The 19,570-nt window shown below is 48.9% G+C and overlaps 2 protein-coding genes and 1 long non-coding RNA gene across 6 annotated transcripts; 1 reads left to right on the top strand and 2 right to left on the bottom strand.

Moving 5' to 3' along the window:
• Positions 1-449: 449 nt before the first annotated feature.
• On the top strand, positions 450-11,467 carry rab3ip (RAB3A interacting protein (rabin3)). 4 transcript variants are annotated; one of them, XM_084701813.1, is made up of 13 exons: positions 450-697; positions 3,268-3,338; positions 4,389-4,481; positions 4,751-5,020; positions 5,136-5,328; positions 6,839-6,934; positions 7,385-7,462; positions 7,616-7,819; positions 7,954-8,082; positions 8,664-8,776; positions 9,217-9,316; positions 9,547-9,616; positions 9,888-11,467. In XM_084701813.1, exons 4-13 carry the CDS (start codon positions 4,776-4,778, stop codon positions 9,968-9,970), a joined length of 1,311 nt encoding a protein of 436 aa, XP_084557939.1. In that variant the 5' UTR covers positions 450-697; positions 3,268-3,338; positions 4,389-4,481; positions 4,751-4,775; the 3' UTR covers positions 9,971-11,467. The 4 variants fall into 4 exon arrangements, with proteins under 4 accessions (XP_084557939.1, XP_084557938.1, XP_084557937.1 ...); XM_084701812.1 differs by having other exon boundaries at positions 4,386-4,481; XM_084701811.1 differs by lacking the exon at positions 3,268-3,338.
• LOC146276662 (uncharacterized) lies at positions 1,327-3,267 on the bottom strand. Its single transcript, XR_014762492.1, has 4 exons — positions 3,040-3,267; positions 1,904-1,994; positions 1,665-1,809; positions 1,327-1,517 (listed from the first exon to the last, which is right to left on the bottom strand). It is a non-coding gene; the product is annotated as an uncharacterized LOC146276662 (long non-coding RNA).
• A 1,511-nt stretch (positions 11,468-12,978) lies between the features above and the next one.
• On the bottom strand, positions 12,979-19,345 carry bcat1 (branched chain amino-acid transaminase 1, cytosolic). Its single transcript, XM_084701652.1, has 11 exons — positions 19,292-19,345; positions 18,440-18,496; positions 16,183-16,383; positions 15,930-16,040; positions 15,453-15,572; positions 15,205-15,365; positions 14,706-14,848; positions 14,443-14,528; positions 14,139-14,279; positions 13,691-13,765; positions 12,979-13,395 (listed from the first exon to the last, which is right to left on the bottom strand). The coding sequence occupies exons 1-11, from the start codon at positions 19,343-19,345 to the stop codon at positions 13,357-13,359; spliced, it is 1,188 nt and encodes a 395-aa protein (XP_084557778.1). The 3' UTR covers positions 12,979-13,356.
• Positions 19,346-19,570: the final 225 nt, after the last annotated feature.

Below are 19,570 nucleotides of genomic sequence, written 5' to 3'. Positions count from 1 at the left end.
TGGTTGAGGATGGGATTTACTTTTGAGATAGTCCTGTGGTGGGCGCTTTAGAGCACGCAATTCAGAAAACGTATGTCCCCACACATTTGGGGAAATTAATTAACGAATAAAGCCTTTCAATTTCCGGTTGTTATGCAAATAATAGCCTGGCCTATAGTAGGATTGTGTGTGTTTTGGGGTCCATATATAATCGAAAATATATATTTCACGTAAAAGGCTATTAGCCTAGTACAAATGTGTTATTTTCTTTATCATTGGCCATCTCGCAGTATTGTGCGTGAGAATCACAATAGAATAACGATTCAAGGCAATCGCCAATTTTAGGCAGAGTCATGGATACAATTTTGCCATCCTATTGTAACTCGCTGTCATCAGAGGTGAACATGAGAAATTTGACAGTGGCATGCGCATGCGTAACAGTTAAGTTGTGAAGCTTGTTCACGGCACGCCCATACTCCCACCCGGTGGACACAAGGAAAAGCGAAGCAGGTGACTGGACTGACAGACGGGACAGTCGGATGCTCAGTTCCTGTAGCTGTCGTTGTTTCATATGTATCCAGCTGAATCGGCTGCGTTCATCGTCAAATCAGTCCTGTCGGGCGAAAGTAATAGAAAATACGCAGCGATTCCAGGTTAATGCATTCGGTGGATTTTTTCGGGATCGCTATTATTCGACACAGACGGCTGTCGGTGTAGGGTGAGTTGACACTCGAACTCTACGGTTGACAGCTTATGCTAGCATACTTGCTAACGTGCTAGCCAATGATGTATAACACAACAAGGGCATACTCGGTGAATTATTGCTAATATCCACATTAGTGAATGCTATAAGAAGCACAATATAGCATTAGGGCCACACAGCTTTCAGTTTCACTTTTTATATTACATCTGATACCGTTTTTCAGTGGACCCTGCAGCTGACAGCGAACGGCAATTTATATTGTCAGCAACAGAACAGAATGAGCATCATGGGAGGTCACTACCAGGTTGAATTAGACACGGGACGTGGAACCGTCTGCACATTTGGCAAGTCAGCTCTCAAGTCTAGGCGAAAAAGCTGGAGCCAATTAATTATTATTTATGTAATTAATACACATTTTCTGGCCTTGTCAGTAATTATACTAATTTAGCTTAGTGCTGGATTAATATTTAAGTAAATGGCCAATGATAAAGTAAGTCTCAAGTGCGCCCCATGTCATGTGATCAAGGTAGCAGCTTTATCAGTGGTCCAGGGCTGAACCCTTCCATGGGGCTGATGCTAGACTGCAGGCCTGCAGCTTTATCAAATAGGGATGTAAAGTGTACTTCAGTAGACTGGCTATCTCGTTTTCCTTCAAGATCCAAATTGAGCTTTATTGGTCAAGACATTTCGTTTATTAATGTGTGTGTGTGTCTGCATGTGTGTTGGGGTAATGGTGCAGAGCACAGAAGAGAGTGGGGTGAGAGGAAAGTTTGGAGGAGTTATGTCTCGTAATGCCAGGGGTCTGACAGGGCCTCCTTTGTGTTCCTCAGTGCTCCTGAGAGGGAGAGAAAGAGAGAGAGGGGGGGGATAGTTAGACTTTCCGCTGTGCTCCACACCGGGTCAGGAGAGGTCGTGTCTTGTGATGAACAGAAGAGGAGGCATGTTTGTCTTCAGCAACAGAGAGGGAGAGAGTCAGACTCACCATGTGACCCTCCCTGCCGGGCGGCCATGTTGCCGGGCCCCATAGCTTCAGGCCTAGGGCTACAACACAGGCTGGTCAATATCCGTTTGGACTCTAGCCTTCCCCTAACCAGAACAGGTCAGATGAGGCTCGTTGAAATGTATTCCTGTAATATCCACAGTAAGGCTGTATCAGTTAGGCGCTGCTGTGTGACTTTTCAACAACAAGAACATGACAACCTGTCCTATACTCTTTCTCACCGATGGCCCGAATTTCCCTTCAGCTGGCTAATACTGTGCTTGTGTCAGAGTAGGTGAACAGGACACTCTGAGCAGACATGAATCATTCTGCCTGGTAGGGAATGAGGGGTGGGGGGGGACAGGGGGGGCGGAGAGGAGGAAGAAAAAGAGGGAGAGGCAGAGAGGAGTGGGGGAAGGGGGTTAGTCAGCTGTCAGCTGGCCGTGTAACGTTCACGTCGAATGTGTCGTCATTCTGATAAGGAACCTGCTATGTGACGTCACTTTCAGAGATTAGATCGGACCCATCACAGATCGCACATTTGAATACAGGAATCTCAGGCGAGAGTGAGACTTCACAATCAGGAGTTGCGTCAAACTAATCTTGGTTTCACCCCCATAGTCAAGTAGGAAGGATGAGACCAACTAACTTAACACTGACAGAAAGTGGCGTTGGTAACTGTGTCTGGGATGTTGATGATGTATGCAAAAGCACAGGCAGATTGGTGCACCTCAATTTTTGATGAGAGGGGCAGTACCTGAATATCAAGTATCCACTCTGATCAACACCGGGCAGATGGTTGCAGCGAGTGGACACACACACTCATGCACAGTGTGATGCAATCTCAACGGTTCCCCTGCTGGTTTTCCACACACACACACACACACACACACACAAACACACAGACATGCACACATACCTAAGAGGCATTTAGCATGGCCATGGGCAGGCAAGAGTATTTCAACACTAGTAATCTGTGCCAGGCAAAAAACTGCATTATGTGAATAGTCTGCTTGGCCAGTCTAGCAGTCACCACACATCAGACATCAGATGGGGGCATCAGAGTGGTGCTAAGCCAGGAGCATACAGATCTCACTGCAGTTTGTTGGAACATGCAATGCCCCCCTGTCTCTGTAAGAGAAAGCGTAGGGAAGGAAGTCTTCTTCTTCTTTTTCTCTCTCTCTCTCTCTCTCTCTCTCTCTCTCTCTCTCTCTCTCTCTCTCTCTCTCTCTCTCTCTCTCTCTCTCTCTCTCTCTCTGTCTCTGTCTCTGTCTGTGTCTCTGTCTCTGTGTCTCTCTCTCTCTCTCTCTGTCTCTCTCTCTGTCTCTCTCTCTGTCTCTCTCCCTCCCTCCCCACCCTCTCCCCCTCCGTGTCTCACCTGAGCCGAGCTGGGGCATCATGGGTTAAAGCAGAGCCCACCCAGCAGCCTTTGCGCCGGCCTGGCCTGGAGGGTGTCAGGTTACAGTGGCTACCCTGGCCTGGTTCCCAAGGGAACAGGAGGATGACAGGGTTTTTTGGTCTCCTCGACTGTACTCTCTTCTCCTCCTCTACTGGGCTCTCTTCATGGCCGGACAGGGTTATCATTCTAGTCTTGTTTCCTTTTCAGCGTAATTCACCTCCTTGCTGGCAAGAGCAAGCTAATTCACCATGACAGACCTGAGGTCTACAAGAGTGGATGTGTGTATACAACAACCACCTCATGTATTATACATCTCCCCCTCTCACACACACGCACACACACACACACACACACACACGCTGTGCCGGTGACCTGATGGGGCAGAGATTCATGGGGCCATGTTTTCATTCACTAAACCATCTGTGGTGCTGGCTTGTTCATCGTCCCCAACCCACACACTGCCCTGCCCTTATCACCTGGGTGTGTGTGTGTGTGTGTGTGTGTCTGTGCCCTGCCCTTATCACCTGGGTGTGTGTGTGTGTGTGTCTGTGCCCTGCCCTTATCACCTGGGTGTGTGTGTGTGTGTGTCTGTGCCTCTGTGGGTGGGTGTGAGTATGCGTGTGTGTGTTTGAGTGAGTGTGTTCTGTGGATTGTGTTCTGTGGTGTTAAATGAGCACATGAACAGCTCTCTGTTTCTTGCTGGGTGGTGCTGTGTTAGTGTGTAAGCCTGCTCTGTTCTATTCTTGTCTGCTGTTGTCTCTTTGTAGGCCACGCCCACTGACCAGCCCTGCAGGTCTCTCTGACTTCAGGGCTGAGCTGACATTAATACTGGCACCGTTGCCATAGCAGCCCTCCTGACAGACAGGTTCGTCACCCCAGCAGCTGCGTCAGGAAGCGGGCCCTCTGCCTGGCTAGCCAATGGGATCAGTCCGTCTGGACACCTCAGTAGACAGGCCCCTGATACTGTAACAATACAGTAACTGGCACTGGGTTTAACCTTTGGAATGCTACTGTAGGTGTGTCGCACACTGTCTGTCTATGGAACAGAGGAAGGGAGAGGGTGAGACAGTGGCAGGAAGGAACTGTGTCTACATGATACTTATTGCTGTGCGAGAGTGTATGTGGAATAGATACGGTGAGTGAACGCGTGAGGGATGGATTGAGTGAGTGAAAGTGTGAGAGAAAGAGAGAGAGAGACAGAGTAAAAGAGGGGGCGAGTGTTAAGTGTCCTGAAAGCAGTTCCCTGAGGAGAGCAGATGGATCTTTACCATCCTAATTGAATTCTATCTCTCTTCTCCCTCTTTCCACTCTTTCTCTCTCCACAGCAGAAGCACTACTAGGCTGAGAGGCCAGGGGTTGAGTGGACCAGCACAGACAGAGCCCCCCGCTTGTCCTCCTCCTCCTACCTCGCTTTCACTATGGTACGGATGACCCATTCAAACCAGATCTGCTGTACAAGAACTGAAAACAACCTAAAAGCTCCATTATTATTATGTAAATCATTAGTTTATCCCCCCCCCTCTCTCTCTCTCTCTCTCTCTCTCTTTCTTTCTCTCTCTCTCTCTCTCTCTCTCTCTCTCTCTCTCTCTCTCTCTCTCTTCCCCCCCTTCACCACCCTCCTCCTCCATTTGTTTCCTCCTTGTCTTCCTCCTCCTTGTCTTCCTCCTCCATCCCTCTCTCCCCTCTCCAGAGTGGTGTATGATGTGGTCAAGGTCATGGCCAGCGAACCCCTCGAAGGTTTCCATGAGGTCAACCTGGCTTCGCCCACCACCCCGGACCTCCACGGCCTGGCTGAGACACGCCCCCAGCGACACAGCGCCCCGCCCAGCTCTCTCTACCGCACCCCCTCACTGGGCTCTGCCCCCTGCCCCCCCAATGCCCTGAGGGCTGACCAGCTGCCCACCCAGCCTGTCTACTCCGCCCCCCGCCATCTTGGCAATGACGAGGCACACAATGGCAGGTAGGAGATTGGTTGATTTAAAATCATTAATCAGTGCGTCAGCCAATCAATATTCGGATTTCTCTGATTGCTTTTATGTCTGATTTAAAGACGTGTCTCCATGGTTACCCCTCAGTGTTCCAGGACTGGAGCCCTCTGCCCGCTCTGAGGTGGAGTCAGCAGAAAGTGTCTTCCTTGTTGGAGAGGAAGGGGAGGAGTTCCTGGGCTTGAGTGACAGCAGCTTGTCCCGCCTCCGCAGCCCCTCGGTGATGGAGGTGAGAGAGAAAGGCAACGAAAGGCTGAAGGAAGAACTGGCCAAGGCACAGAGGGTGAGGCTCTGAGAAACCCCCCCTCCCCCCCACACACACACACACACACACACAGGAAGTGTAATTTACTCTTCACACACACACACACACATTCATTAACATGCACACTCAGACAGAGCCACGTTCACATTCGGCTCTCTCCTCCGTTTTGTGTTGAGTGGCAGATGTAGGTTATTATCTGCACTGTTCTCTGCTATTATAGCACCTCCTCCCCCCTTCTCTTTTGAGTTTATATTTAACATCTCCACTTCGCAGCCTGCCAGCCAAAATTGTGCCTGTGACTTAGAAGGTTCCAGATTCCCTTCTGTTCAGTTGTGTGCGCGTGTGCTGGTGAAATAAGTCCAAACGTGGGTTAATCCTGCTCTGATACGGTGGCTTGAGATGAAACAACCCTTCCATTACCCCTATAATTATTCTCCACAGGGCATTTTAGGCTGACTATGCCGCAGAAGGGGATGGTCCACCCGTCATTAGTGTGTGTGTGTGTGTGTGTGTGTGTGTGTGTAGTGCAAATGTGTGTAAAGTTGTGTGCGCATTTGTGTATGCCTGTGTAGATATACAGTGTTTGTGTGGGTACACCTTTAGCTGTGTGCTCCTTTAGCTGTGTGCTCTGCTATTGTTGCATGGTCTCTCCCAGCTGGGGGGGTGGGGGGCTACTTAACTGGCAACTTGGATCTCATCCATGCCGCCCTCCCCCCCACCCTGTAGAAGGTACACAACCGTCACAGCCCTATTCCGGTTGGAGTGACTAGCAACGAGCAAGCAAAAATGACTCGCTCACATTTGTCTAACAAGTTGATGGTGGCTGCTACTTAGAGAGGGACAAGGTCATGGGCGGGGGGGGGGGGGGGGGTGAGAGAGAGCCACAGGCGGGTATACAGATGACGTTAGGCGAGGCCTAATGTTGTTATGTTCTTGGCATTGCAAAAAACGGCTGGAGAACGGGCTCCGGGTGACCAAATGGGTTATGAGGGATGTGGAACGGACGTTTGGTGAAAAAGAAATGGATGGGGAGAGAGGGAACAGGAGAGGAGAGAAGCCAGGGATGAATGGAGGACGGAGGTTAGCGACGTAGTTAATCCCTGCAGACAGAGAGAGACTAAGCAGCTCAGACAAGGAGCCACACACACTGGTCTCATTCGGGTTCTCCATCTCTCTCCGTCTTAATTCCACCGACAACGTATCCATAGCTTTGTTTGTTTTCTGTACCGGCGTTGTGTTTTGCCTCGCTAGCAGAAATTAGAAATGCTTTACTTTGAGTTTTGTGTGTCTGTGCGTGCCTGCCAGCCAACAACACCCTGAAATCCCTCGACCAGCAACCATTTATGCCACTTCTGCCAAACCTTCAATCTCATTGTCATTGCAGTAAAAAAATAAAATAAAGGCTCATTTCCCCTTTTTTATTTTCTTTTTTTTTTCATAAGGAGTCCGTGTATGTCAGTTTATTTTTACGCCATGATTTATTTCTGTCATTTGTGTTGTTCCTGTTGGTGTGACTTTTATTTTGAAGGAGCTTAAGTTGAAGGACGAGGAGTGTGAGAGGTTGTCTAAGGTGAGGGATCAGCTGGGGCAGGAGCTGGAGGAGCTCACTGCCAGCCTCTTCCAGGTTGGTCACCACTCATGAACAGCTACTACTGCACCTGGTCTCTGGCTTCTCTCCTCCTCCTCCTCCTCCTCCTCCTCCTTTTAGCCTAACTTCATCCCTTCTCTTCCCTTCTGTTTCTGTGTGCTTGTTTTACTCCTGTCTGTCTCTTTTTCTGTCTCGCCATTGTCTCCCTGTCACAGTTTTCACACTCTTATTTTGAAAGTTTTATTCCGAAACGTCAACGGGCATTGTGTTGTTGGCATTGTTTCGATCTCGCTCTCTCTTGCTCTCACTTGCTCTAGCTCCCTCTCTCTCCCCCATGGTGGTGGATTCTGCTTTCTTCGGTTTGCTGGGTGGCAGTTTTTCAACTTGGGTTGCTGCTGTGTGTGTGCGTGTTTGTGTGTGCGTGTGTGTGTACGTGCGTGCGAGCGCGGTACTGTGCATGATCAGTTGTGTTGACCTTTGTTCCAGGAAGCTCACAAGATGGTCCGTGAGGCCAACGTTAAGCAGGCTACTGCTGAAAAACAGCTGAAAGAGGCGCTGGGCAAGGTGAGAACACACACACACACACACACACACAGACAGACTGTGTCCTGACATGTCTCCAAGTCAGTCCATAAGTGTAAAGCTGTGTACAGTTACACGTCATGATACATGACATTTGTTTTGAAGTATCGAACACGCTTCTCCTCCTCCCACCAGATTGACGTGCTGCAGGCGGAGGTGCTGGCCCTGAAGACCCTGGTCCTCTCCTCCTCCCCCACCTCCCCCTGCCAGGACCTCCCCCCGGGCACCAAGATCCCCTTCAAGAAGGGCCACGGCCGCAACAAGAGCACCAGCTCCGCCATGCTGGGCAGCCAGGCCGAGCTGTCAGTCACGCAGCCCATAGTACGAGACTGCAGGGAGGTAGGAGAGGAGGCCACACGCTGCATGACAATAGGAAACAGCCGTGTGGGTGTGTGTGTTTGTCATGTTTATAGAGATACGTGTGTGTGTGTTTGTCATGTTTATAGAGATACGTGTGTGTGTGTTTTCCTCAGGTGGACAGTCTGCTCTTCAGCGAGTTTAAGGCCTGGAAGGAGGAGCCTAGTCTGCAGAGGAGCTGCTCCTTCCTGGAGAGAGTCTACAAAGAAGATATCCACCCCTGCCTCACCTTCTCCAAGAGCGAGGTGTGTGTGTGTGTGTCTTTCTGTAAGCTACTGATAGGAAAATCTCTCCATGTTTGGAGGCATTCATGTTCCAAACCGTTAGTTGTTTTGCCAGAAACCCAACCAGGGACACACTGCCAGGTCCTGGTTCTGTTTGCTGTTCAGAATGGCCAACAGGGGTTGTCCTTCAGGCAACCAGAACCAATCCACCCCCTGGTGGTCACTATCAGCCAATCATGTCATTGAGACATGTAGCTCCCTTCAAGTCCAGTCAGTCCAGATGTCACCGCCCACGTGTGCATTTTGAGCTAAGCCAGCAGCCTCACAATGACAGTGAAAGGAGCTGGTGTTGTAATGACTGTCAATGTGATACCCCCATGCGTAACACAAACCCTTTGTAGCCCTCGAAACCAGCCCGATCGCCCTCTTGTGGTAGGACCTAGCTACTATCGCTCAGATGCTGGATGGTAGCGGTCTTCCGAATTCTTTCGGAGCCCGATCGCCCTCTTGTGGTAGGACCTAGCTACTACCACCCAGATGCTGGATGGTAGCGGTCTTCCGAATTCTTTCGGAGCCCTGACCCCCTGACCTCTGTCCCGTAGCTGGGGTCAGCCATCTTGGAGGCGGTGGAGAGGAACACGCTGAGTGTGGAGCCGGTGGGCTTCCAGCCCCTGCCCGTCGTCAAGGCCTCGGCGGTGGAGTGCGGAGGACCAAAGTGAGTACGGTGAAACGCACACGCACACAGACCACGGCTCTCTGTTCTGTCTCGGTCTCCCTCCGCATCCCTCAACATCACGCTTCCCTTCAAGCACTTCTCAGCGGCGTCGTCGGCCTCCACCCATTCACGTCACCTCTCCGTCGCTGTTTCTCTGTCTTTCCCCGTGTGTCTCCTTCTGTCGTTCCCTCCTTGCCCGTCCTGCTGCCCTCTAGTGGCCGGAGGGCCGAGGTGGTCACGTGAGTCTTCACTCTTTTCTCGCCCCTTCCTCCCCCCCGCACGCCCTCCTACTTTTCTTCCTCCTGTGTCCCCATATTGCACTTCCTGTTTCACTCCTCCATACATCCTTCCCTCCCTCTGCCATGGCGTTCTCACCTGGCGCCTCAGTCTCGGCCTGCCTCTGTCTTCCTCATCTCTCGTCCTCTCTTCCCACCCCGCAGAAAATGTGCCCTCAGCGGCCAGACCAAAACCTGCAAGCACAGGATCAAGTTCGGAGACTCCAGCAACTACTACTACGTGTCTCCCTACTGCAGATACAGGGTGAGGACCGGTCCTGTCTCAGTCCTGTCGGATGGTCTTGAAAAAAGCGAATGATCCAATTTCTCTCCTTCTCTCTTCGTTTCTCTCTCTCTCTCTCTCTTTCTCCCTATCTGTCTCTCTCTCTGTCTCTCTCTCTCTGTCTCTCTCTCTGTCTCTCTCTCTGTCTCTCTCTCTGTCTCTTTCTCTCTGTCTATGTCTGTCTCTTTCTCTGTCTCTCTCTCTCTCTCCAGATCACGTCGGTGTGTAACTTCTTCACCTACATCCGCTACATTCAACAAGGGCTGGTGAAGCAGCAAGACGGTGAGCTCACGTCTGTCCGACACGGCGTCTTCATTTCCCAAAACACTGCAATGTCCCTCTGATAATATTTCTGCCACCTTGCAACCATGACGACATGTTTTTTAACTAATCATGGTGGAAGTGTATCTTTCTAAAGTAATGAATATCATGTCACCAAGTATATAATTGGATAAAAAACTGTTTGATACTACTTTTATAAATACTATAGATATACAATGTACTAGATGGGAGATAGATCACACGTTTATGGTTTTTATGTCAACATTTTCAGCTGAACAGATGTTCTGGGAGGTGATGCAGCTACGCAGGGAGATGTCATTCGCTAAGCTGGGCTACTACAAGGATGAACTGTGACCAATGGGGTTACAAGGAAGGCGGGTCTTCATCCTTGATTGGACACACTCCGGCCATAAAAAGCAGGGCTCTCGAAACATCTATACTGCATTACTGAAGGACCTCCCACTTGATTATGTTGTCATGGTAGCCCTGTAGACCCTACTAGACTCTGCTGTACCATAAACCTAGGACATGACCCCTGAACACTAGCATTGATCAGAACCTCAAACATGGAGGCTCTACTCCTACCAATGCCTGTACTCTATTTACCCTGACATCTACCTCCATATATAGGCCTACCTTTAGATCCTGCCCCTTACATACTACACCCTTCCACCCTGCCCTCCTCTACACCCTACCACCCTGCCCTCCCCTACACCCTACCACCCTGCCCTCCTCTACACCCTACCACCCTGCCCTCCTCTACACCCTACCACCCTGCCCTCCTCTACACCCTACCACCCTGCCCTCCTCTACACCCTACCACCCTGCCCTCCTCTACACCCTACCACCCTGCCCTCCTCTACACCCTACCACCCTGCCCTCCTCTACACCCTACCACCCTGCCCTCCCCTACACCCTACCACCCTGCCCTCCTCTACACCCTACCACCCAGCCCTCCCCTACACCCTACCACCCTGCCCTCCTCTACACCCTACCACCCTGCCCTTCTCTACACCCTACCACCCTGCCCTCCCCTACACCCTACCACCCTGCCCTCCTCTACACCCTACCACCCAGCCCTCCCCTACACCCTACCACCCTGCCCTCCTCTACACCCTGGCCATCCCAGTACTCCATATCCTGTATCCTCATATTGTATTAGACCCTAGGTCATCGAAGTGAACCCAGGCTTAATAGATCATTCGCTTGTCCTTCACGTCCTAGCAGTACTCCGAAGGGGCAGTGTGTACAGCAGGTTGGTGGGGCAGACCTAGGGAAAGTGTGTGTGAACTAAAGGCTGGATCTACAGGGTGGGCCACCATCCAGGTGGAAGATTCTGCACTTATTGACACTAGTATTGGAGCATTTCCATCTTGTACACCTATTGTATTTTGAACATGGGGGGGGGGGGGGGGACACACACCCTGCTGCATCTCTCATGGTTGACTTTCAGAGAGAGAGTAGGAACAACATGTACTAAACTAAGCTGACTGAGTTTGTTGGGAAAAGAAAGGACAAAAAAAAATCTGCTGTTGTTTTCTCTTTGTTTACTTCTGTGATTCCAAGAACTTTGGCAACATTCTGACATGGGAGATTTAAATCACATCAACCAATAAACGCTGAGGGGCCCCGTTTTCTTAGTTGAGGACCCCAGACGTAGTGTAGCTAATCCGTTGCTGTGTTGTCGTGTGTGGAGGTGTGCTCAGTGTTGTTTGCGTGTCTGTGAAATCTGTTCTCCTGTTCAGTCCACCCCTCCTGCCCCCCCCCCCCCCCCAGGCCCACGTACCGCTCTCCTCACTTTATTTTAGTGCCTTTCTGGGACTCACAGAATAAAAGTTGTATACCTCTGGATGCAGTGTGACTCGTCTGTCTCTCTATAGAGCTTTTTGGAAAATCCCGGCAGGCTTTCAGAGAGATATTCTTCACGGAACCATTTTTAGCACGGCTTGTTACTAAACAAGTAAAGGTGGAGCGCAGGTAGAAGCCATTGCGCTGTCTAACTTGATGTGCCAAAGGGCTTTGTTGTGGGGTTTGAAACCAAATGAAAGACTGACAGCATTACCTAGTCTTTCTGTAAATACTTTGAATGAAATTCATTTCAATGAACAAACAATAATTCCAAACTAATGTTTAGTGAATTTATTACTTGGATCAACATGACATTGACAGGCAAAACTAGCCAATACACCCATAGATTACATACAAACATATCAAACAGTCTTTATATATGAATTATGTATTCCATGTAATCTCTCAATATATAGGGCTCCACATAAGACAAAAGGTACATTCTAGTCACACACTGGTGGATCAAGGCAATACAGGTCCAGGGAACATTTGATTCGCTTCCCTTTCAACACAGACATAACATTCCATAAAAAATATTTAGTGCACAGCTAACGGGGTTAGTATGGTAGCACACGTTTCCGAGGCTTTGTGGTGTACAGTATAATACAGTATAATGGCTTATTGTTATGTTTTGTTTGTGACCTGTAAGTTTTATTGCTCTCTAAGGAAATGCATGAAATCAGGAAATCATTTACACACAGATTATCCAACTAACAACTGACATGGAAAGTCAAATGATCTTTCTCTCAGCACATTATTAGGATCAGTACGTGCATTTATGTTTGATCATTACATTTACCCCGTGTGCATTTCAGCATCCTCCCCTGAGGACGTAGTTCTCTGTCCACTCATAAAGTCCCCTTGTTCCTCCACACTGATTCAAACAGCAGATCATTTGAAAAATTATCTTCTATATAAAAAATACTCTATTGAATACACAGCAACACCATACAAATAGAACTCTGTGTTTTGTCTCATTACAATACAAACAGCACATACATATATAACACTATATCAAGTGTATCTGCATAAGAGATGCCATGCTGCATGATGTATGTCAAGACATGTTAGGATAGGTCCATCTTTGATGAAGTGAAAGTGCCAATAGGATTCTTACTTCCTTTCCTTCCTCCATCATTTCCTTCCCTTGTTATTATTTCCACTGAAGGCCACACGTCAGACAGACAAGCTGTCTCGACATCTTGTGTCCTCTCCTTTCAAGGTAGCATACTGCCTGAGGATGTGGTCCTGTGCTAACATACATTGTGCTGTGTTCAATCACATATTTATCTATCGAGATCAGGGGTAGGCAACCCGGGTCCTCGAGAGCCGCTGTCCTGCATGTTTTAGATGTTTCCCTGCTCCAGCACACCTGATTCAAATGAATGGGTCGTTATCAAGCTCTGTGGAAGCCGGGTAATGACCATTCATTTGAATCAGGTGTGCTGGAGCAGGGAAAAATCTAAAACATGCAGGACAGCGGCTCTCGAGGACCAGGGTTGCCTACCCCTGATCTAGATGAACCCTGTGTATACAAGCTTCCAATGTTAGCTGAGCTGGGTGGAGTGGGTGTGCCTGTGTGCTTTAGGACATGAATACTGACTATCAGGTATAATACAATCAGACGAAGATAACTGCACATTTAAAGAGTTCACCCATATATCAACAGACAACACTGTGCTACGGTGGAATGTACTGTTTGTGTGTGTGTGTGTGTGTGTGTGTGTGTACGTACAGTGTGTGTGTAGTGCAAGCACACTGTGCTACTTTGGACGCTTCCATGTCTGTTTGGTTGTATTGCTTTTCAAATGTGTGTGTGTGTGTGTGTGTGTGTGTGTGTGTGTTTGAGCGTCAGAGAGAATTCTGTTTGTTTATCCTTTTAGCTGGTTTGGCTACACCATGAAGGCCCAGTCACTAGGAGTATGACCGTACTGTAAGAGAACAAAGGTTATCGTAAGGTCAAAAGGGACATCACCATGGCGCTACCACCAACTTTCAGATTTGAAACCACTTTAAACTGCTTAGTGGGGATCACACTGTAAAACAAAACGTAAAAAAGTGGCTTCATTTGCAAGTCTTAGCTGATCACACATGCAGAGACAATAAGTAGGTTTCGTTAATTACAGCGAGGGCTTAATGAAAGCTAACAGAATCTTGTCTGGCCCCATTTCTGCTCTCTGTCCCAGTCCGGCTCAGTTATCAGGCAGTGTGTGTGTGTGTTCTCACCTGTATATCCGTGAGCTCCTTCAGCAGTCTGAACACCAGCTGTGGGCTGTTGTCCTGACACGGGATGAGCAGGTTCTGCACATACACACAGACAAAACCCCAACAACAATGTAAACAACATCAGCAGCAACTACCACCATTCTATTCACATGAGATAGAATTCATCTCTGGACATTAACTGGATCAAAAGCCAGTTCAGTATGTCAAAAGCTGATCACCCTTCTTCATCTTCCCCTCCCCCTGGTCTCCTACCTCCCCCTGGTCTCCTACCTCCCCCTGGTCTCTTACCTCTCTGGTCTCCTACCTCCCCCTGGTCTCTTACCTCTCTCTGGTCTCCTACCTCCCCCTGGTCTCCTACCTCCCCCTGGTCTCTTACCTCTCTCTGGTCTCCTACCTCCCCCTGGTCTCCTACCTCCCCCTGGTCTCTTACCTCTCCCTGGTCTCTTACCTCTCCCTGGTAGAGGATGCGCCCCACAGGGCTGACCACGCAGGCAGTACCAGAACCAAACATCTCCTGCACCCGCTTCTCTTTCAGAGCCTTCTGCAGGTCCAACATGGTCAAGTGGCGCTCAGTCACCTTGAACTCCCCCTAGTGGTGAAGCAGAGAGGGTGGTTCGAGGGAACGGGCGTTTGGAGAGGAGAGGAGTAAGAGGAAACGAGTGTAAGCTTTGAGCCCATTCGAAAATCAAAATTGTTATATAATATTGGTCAAACATGAGACTATTTCTCGCTATTTCCCTCTTCTCTTGTACCCATTTCCTGGTGAGCTCTAGAATGCTCTGTCTGGTGATCCCAGGCAGGATGATACCATCCAGCGGGGGCGTGGCCAACTCCTCCTCTGCACAGAATTAACAAGAGGAACACCAGATTAAAGATTAACCCGACACACAACACTTTCTGACCGTCTTCACAGTCACGGCTAGTTACGTTTCCACAGGTGGATGTGCAAAATGCTCTCCTGCTGTTACACAGCATGACCACTACAGGTCACACTAGCACTGGGCTTGACTGCTACCTCCATCCTCATTGGTCCAGAAGAGGAAGAGGTTCATGGTGCCGACCTCTGTGATTTGGTGGTCGTCTCCGTACAGCCAGAGCACCTGCTGGCACCCATAATCCACAGCTTCATTCTGAGCGTAGATAGAGGAACCGTAATTCCTAGATCACACAGACAGGTAGCGAAGAAGGGAGGGAGAAAGGAAGGAAGAAAGCAAAGGAGCGTATATAAAAAATCAAAGCCGTGCGTCTTGGTTGCTGTCGTGCTCTTGGGTCCTAGGCAGCCTCAACAAAGAGTGTGTTATTCTCTGACATGGTGTCGACAAAATGTCATAAGCTCCTCTCAATCTGGACCAAAGCTGCATTAACTATGCTGGCAAAAGCAGTATTAGGGTCAGAGTTAAAACCAGGATATGTCATAATCGTTTCTTGGCGTGGGATTCCGAGTCAGCACACGTTTGCCTGTGTGAAGGCCCAGTCTGTGTGTGTGTGTGTGGGTGTGTGTGTGTAGTGTGTACCCTCCCATCTTGCAGTCGCCGGTTCCTCCCCTCCAGGCTCGTATGTACTTGGGGTCGGCCCACAGGGACACAGGCTTGACGCCGGTGCTGAAGTAAGAGCCCACCGGACTCAGGATCACGTAGAGCAACGCGCGGGACGGCTTCTTCACCCCCAGGGACGCCTGAGGAGACACCACCAGACGAGACTCACACTCTGTACTCGTTCACAAAACACAGCCTCGTGCACATGAAACGGGCGGGGGTCTCACCTCTGTGCCTAGGAAGGTGGGTCTGATGTAGAGGCTGGCCGAATCGGACTGGGGGACCCAGCTCTGGTCTAGCTCCACCAGCCTCCGCACACACTCCAGCAGCTCTGCCCTGTCAAAGGCCTGGGGGAGGGAGGCGGAGAGAGAGAGAGAGAGAGAGAGAGAGAGAGAGAGAGAGAGAGAGAGAGAGAGAGAGAGAGAGAGAGAGAGAGAGAGAGAGAGAGAGAGGGGAGGGAGGGAGGGAGGGAGGGAGGGAGGGAGGGAGGGAGGGAGGGAGGGAGGGAGGGAGGGAGGGAGGGAGGGAGGGAGGGAGAGAGAGAGAGAGAGAGAGAGAGAGAGAGAGAGAGAGAGAGAGAGAGAGAGAGAGAATGAAGGGAGCGCTTGCAGTGAACTTTTATTTGGAGAACCCGGAGGGCAGAGAATAGGACACAGAGTCAAGGAGCGGGGCACAGCGCTGTGTTGTGTGGGTTGTGTTCTCACCGGCAGACAGGCCCTCTCAGCAGACCTGGCCATGCGGTTCATGTTGAGCATGGGTCTGAAGAGACGCACTCGGTCATCTGGGCCCCTGTACGCCTTCATCCCCTCAAACAGCTGGGGGAGGGGGGGGAGAGGAGGGAGGGAGGGAGGACATGGATACAGGACATTAGAGATGGACAGAGAAAAGGGAGAGGGATTTATTTATAAATCCTCCCCCCCCTTCCTAGCCTGTCTCTCCTACACCAGCTGGTCTCACCTGGACTGCGTAGTGCAGGGCTGAGCAGGCGGGGTGCATGGGCAGGTTACCAAACGGCTTGATGTGGGGCTTCTGCCAGCCCTCCGCGCTGGACCACTCGATGGTCAGCATGTGGTCCGTGAACACAGTGCCAAAAACCAGGTTGGTCAGGTCCGGTTTGGCCTTGTGGTCCTGAGAGAGCTCAATGACCATGTCAGCAGCCTGGGAGGTCAACACAGAACAGCAGAGGTGTGGAGGAATGTTTGTTGATGACGTTTATTGACAGTTTACACACAGAGCCCCTGGGAAAAGTGTTTACACTATACTGGTTTCACACAGTAGAGCATACCATTTCTAGTGCAAATCCACAATCCACTTCCAACACTGCACAAAGTTGTAATCCTTGACTGCACATCTCTAGCCTGTCTGTCACCATATTCCCTTCATGCTGCACATGGCGTCAGCCCACAATCTGATCCCTGATCAGCATGTATGTTTCCCTCCAGTTTATCCCCTGCTGGTCTGGCTGTCAGTGCTCGACTGTGATTGGCTGTTAGCAACGCTTGCTTGGGATTAGCCAGAGTCTCAGATTTGACATCCTGCTGCTGCAATGTTGCTTAATCTCTGATTACAGTGGGGAGGTGAATTATTAAGAGCAATGTCAGATTAGTCCTCCTGTTCAATTCTTCCTCTGTGTCTCTAGTCATACAGCCCTCATACTTTCAGATTACCAATTTACTATAACCCAATCAAACTATAATAGTCCAATAATCTCCCTTCTAGATCTGCAACTAGATTATTCTCATACACCGACGCTGATTAAGTGTGGTCAGATTAATCTATCCTTCCACAAGGCAAAATTAGATTGGGATTGGCTGATTATCATTTCCTAGAAGTTACTGTGTATTGTGACTTCCGTGCTGTAATGTAACATAACAACCGCTTCGGCAGGTTAACCTATCTGGAGCAGGAAACTGATCACCCGCCCACTCAACACAGACACACCTCTCCTTGCCTCTGTGCTCTGTCAAATAGCTGAGCTGTAATCCAGCCGCTGTAGGTCCCAGGCTGTTTCACCCAGGATTATATCACTATAAATACTTTGAACCCAAACTCAGGTGTCTGGTCAGGTTTAGACCTCTTGTGTGTATGGCTCTGGATGAGGTCTGTGTGTGTGTGTGTTATGTTTACAAGACCTGCAGAAGCCTGAATGCCTCCTGACCTCACCTCTGATCCCGGACACTTATTTAGCTTTTCCAGGTTTCTGAGTGAGGTTATTTGTTGATCCTTCAACAGAACAAACCACTTAAGGCTTAACGCTTCTTCAGCCACATGCAATGGAAGGGGTGTGCAGTAAAAACATCATGCACAGGCTAGGCAACAAACCAAACTAAGCAGCAGTTTTTACCAACTAAAGACTCGCATTGTCCCTCTCATACTGTAGTAGATCCAATCTTGTATTCAGGGCTGTACCGGAGTACTTAATCATATCTTTGTCCTTGTGATCTGCTCCCTCATTCTCTCTGTCTTCCTCTCTCCCTCTCTCTCCCCCTCTCCTGTAATCTGTACCTGAGCTTGGCTTCAAGATAGCAGTGGCTGCCTGGTAGCAGGCGCAGCATCAGAGAGCAGGATAAAGCTGACTAAAGCTGGAGGCCACAGCCTGACTGACAGGTGCTTAGCGTGACCTGGGAAAGTGGATTCTTCTGTGAGACCACACGGGACCTCCTGGAGGAGCAGGAGGAGGAGGAGGTGAAGGAGGAGGTACAGGAGGAGACAGGGAGAAACGGCCCTTGATCCAGATACCAAAACAGCCCAGAGGCCAGAAACATGGAGCCCTTCTATCTGTTTGGCACTCCTTGGGCCAAGGTCCTAACCCGAGGCCTCACAAAGGGTTGACCACAAAGGGTTTATGTGATTAAGGCTAGATCTTTTGGATCTCTGGAGTTTAACTGTCTTCCTTTGATTCTGATAGTATCTCTTCTGGGAATTTCCGAACGATTTTCCGAACAAGAAACAACAGTTGGGGTTCTATATTGTGGATGTGTTCTAAGAGAACGGAATAGGGCATGGTTCCCCATGTGTGTTATGGATCAAGATATTGACAAGAGGAATGCTTTTTGTTATTTAGGATACACAGAAGACATCAAGATGCTGCTACTGGAGCCCCTACTGAAGGCAAGTGAATCCCCCACTACACAGTTTGTTGTCAAAGTTGACAGTGTGTGTGTTTGTGTATGTGTATGTGCGTGTGTGTGTTTGAAAACAACTCAAATGGTACCTTGAAGGTATGACAGCCATCCACCATTCCGTTACTGGATACATCGTTTCCATACCCCTAAGGGAGCAATGTAAGACATACACATAAACAATAAGCAAACCTGGGAATAGCAATGTTTGGTCAAAAAAGTACCCTTTAAATAAAATGCAATTCCAATGTAGCCGTTTAGATTAAACCTCTATTAACCATAAAATAAAGTTTAGGATGAGAGTTCAGTTCTAAAAAGAATGGCAAATTGGCAGATGCAAAATTAATGTGAATAGGGTGTATTTCTTTCTGCTCAGTGTCCCTGCTTGGGTGTAGGGTTCCCTTCACTAAAGAGGTGAAGCTCCAGTTACCTGATCAAGGTGACTTCGAATCTCTATTGAGACAAATTCCAATGATATTCTAATGATGACAATGTGTGTATTAATTAGTTATAGATACAGCATATATTTATCAACCATCTTAATCAAACTAAACGTATTTGTGAATCATTATTTGACATTAACAGGTTTACTGAACCAGTCCGAAAGCATGGAGCGTATTGTCTGCTGTGTCTGTTCGTGATGTAGTTATATAAAATGTGTCGTCACAGTTGGAGTTGGCCTACAATAAATGCATAGGATGCAATTTATAAATAACAAATAATTACTGATGCAGACTCATGCAATAAAATAAATCAACGTGTGAAACCTTTCCCAAATTCAAAATACAAGCACGGTATATTTTCTCAGACACCAATGAAATGAACGCAAGATCTGCGTCACAATTTTTTTTTTCCCCAATCACCTCCAAAACATTCTATAACGTAAAGGGTGGTTGTGACGGACATGAGGACCGGGTATACGTTAACATGACTCTCAGTTTTACCTGATGAGATGGAGCGCTCGCGGGTGTGGAACGGACGTCTGGGACTCTCGCCATGATGAAAATGCTAGAGCGACTCGCGCGCTGTCTCCACAAGCTAAACCGCTTACTGAAGATATTCGTTAACCCTCAGCCCTATTATATACTACAGTGTAATGCAAGCCAACAGGCTTAATGTTTAGAAAAGCACATTTGCAGTGTTTTATTGGTCACTTTTTGGCTGAACAACATCAGGACTACTAACATATGTGTATGCAGGCTACACATATGTGTAGTCACATT

The sequence above is a fragment of the Hypomesus nipponensis genome, chromosome 7 (genome assembly GCF_054491055.1).
Source record: "Hypomesus nipponensis isolate SF chromosome 7, ASM5449105v1, whole genome shotgun sequence".
In the NCBI taxonomy this organism is placed as follows: Eukaryota; Metazoa; Chordata; class Actinopteri; order Osmeriformes; family Osmeridae; genus Hypomesus; species Hypomesus nipponensis.
This window is presented reverse-complemented; position numbering and strand designations above follow the sequence as displayed.

Excerpts from the sequence above, each read along its gene's own strand:
- rab3ip (XM_084701811.1), top strand. The coding sequence starts at position 4,776 with ATGGCCAGCGAACCCCTCGAAGGTTTCCATGAGGTCAACCTGGCTTCG. Across the intron at positions 5,329-6,838 it reads AACTGGCCAAGGCACAGAGG|GAGCTTAAGTTGAAGGACGA; the intron begins GTGAGGCTCTGA and ends TTTATTTTGAAG. Across the intron at positions 7,463-7,615 it reads TGAAAGAGGCGCTGGGCAAG|ATTGACGTGCTGCAGGCGGA; the intron begins GTGAGAACACAC and ends TCCTCCCACCAG.
- bcat1 (XM_084701652.1), bottom strand. The coding sequence starts at position 19,345 with ATGGCGAGAGTCCCAGACGTCCGTTCCACACCCGCGAGCGCTCCATCT. Across the intron at positions 15,366-15,452 it reads CCACCTTCCTAGGCACAGAG|GCGTCCCTGGGGGTGAAGAA; the intron begins GTGAGACCCCCG and ends GTGTCTCCTCAG. Across the intron at positions 13,396-13,690 it reads AGGAGCTCACGGATATACAG|TACGGTCATACTCCTAGTGA; the intron begins GTGAGAACACAC and ends GTTCTCTTACAG.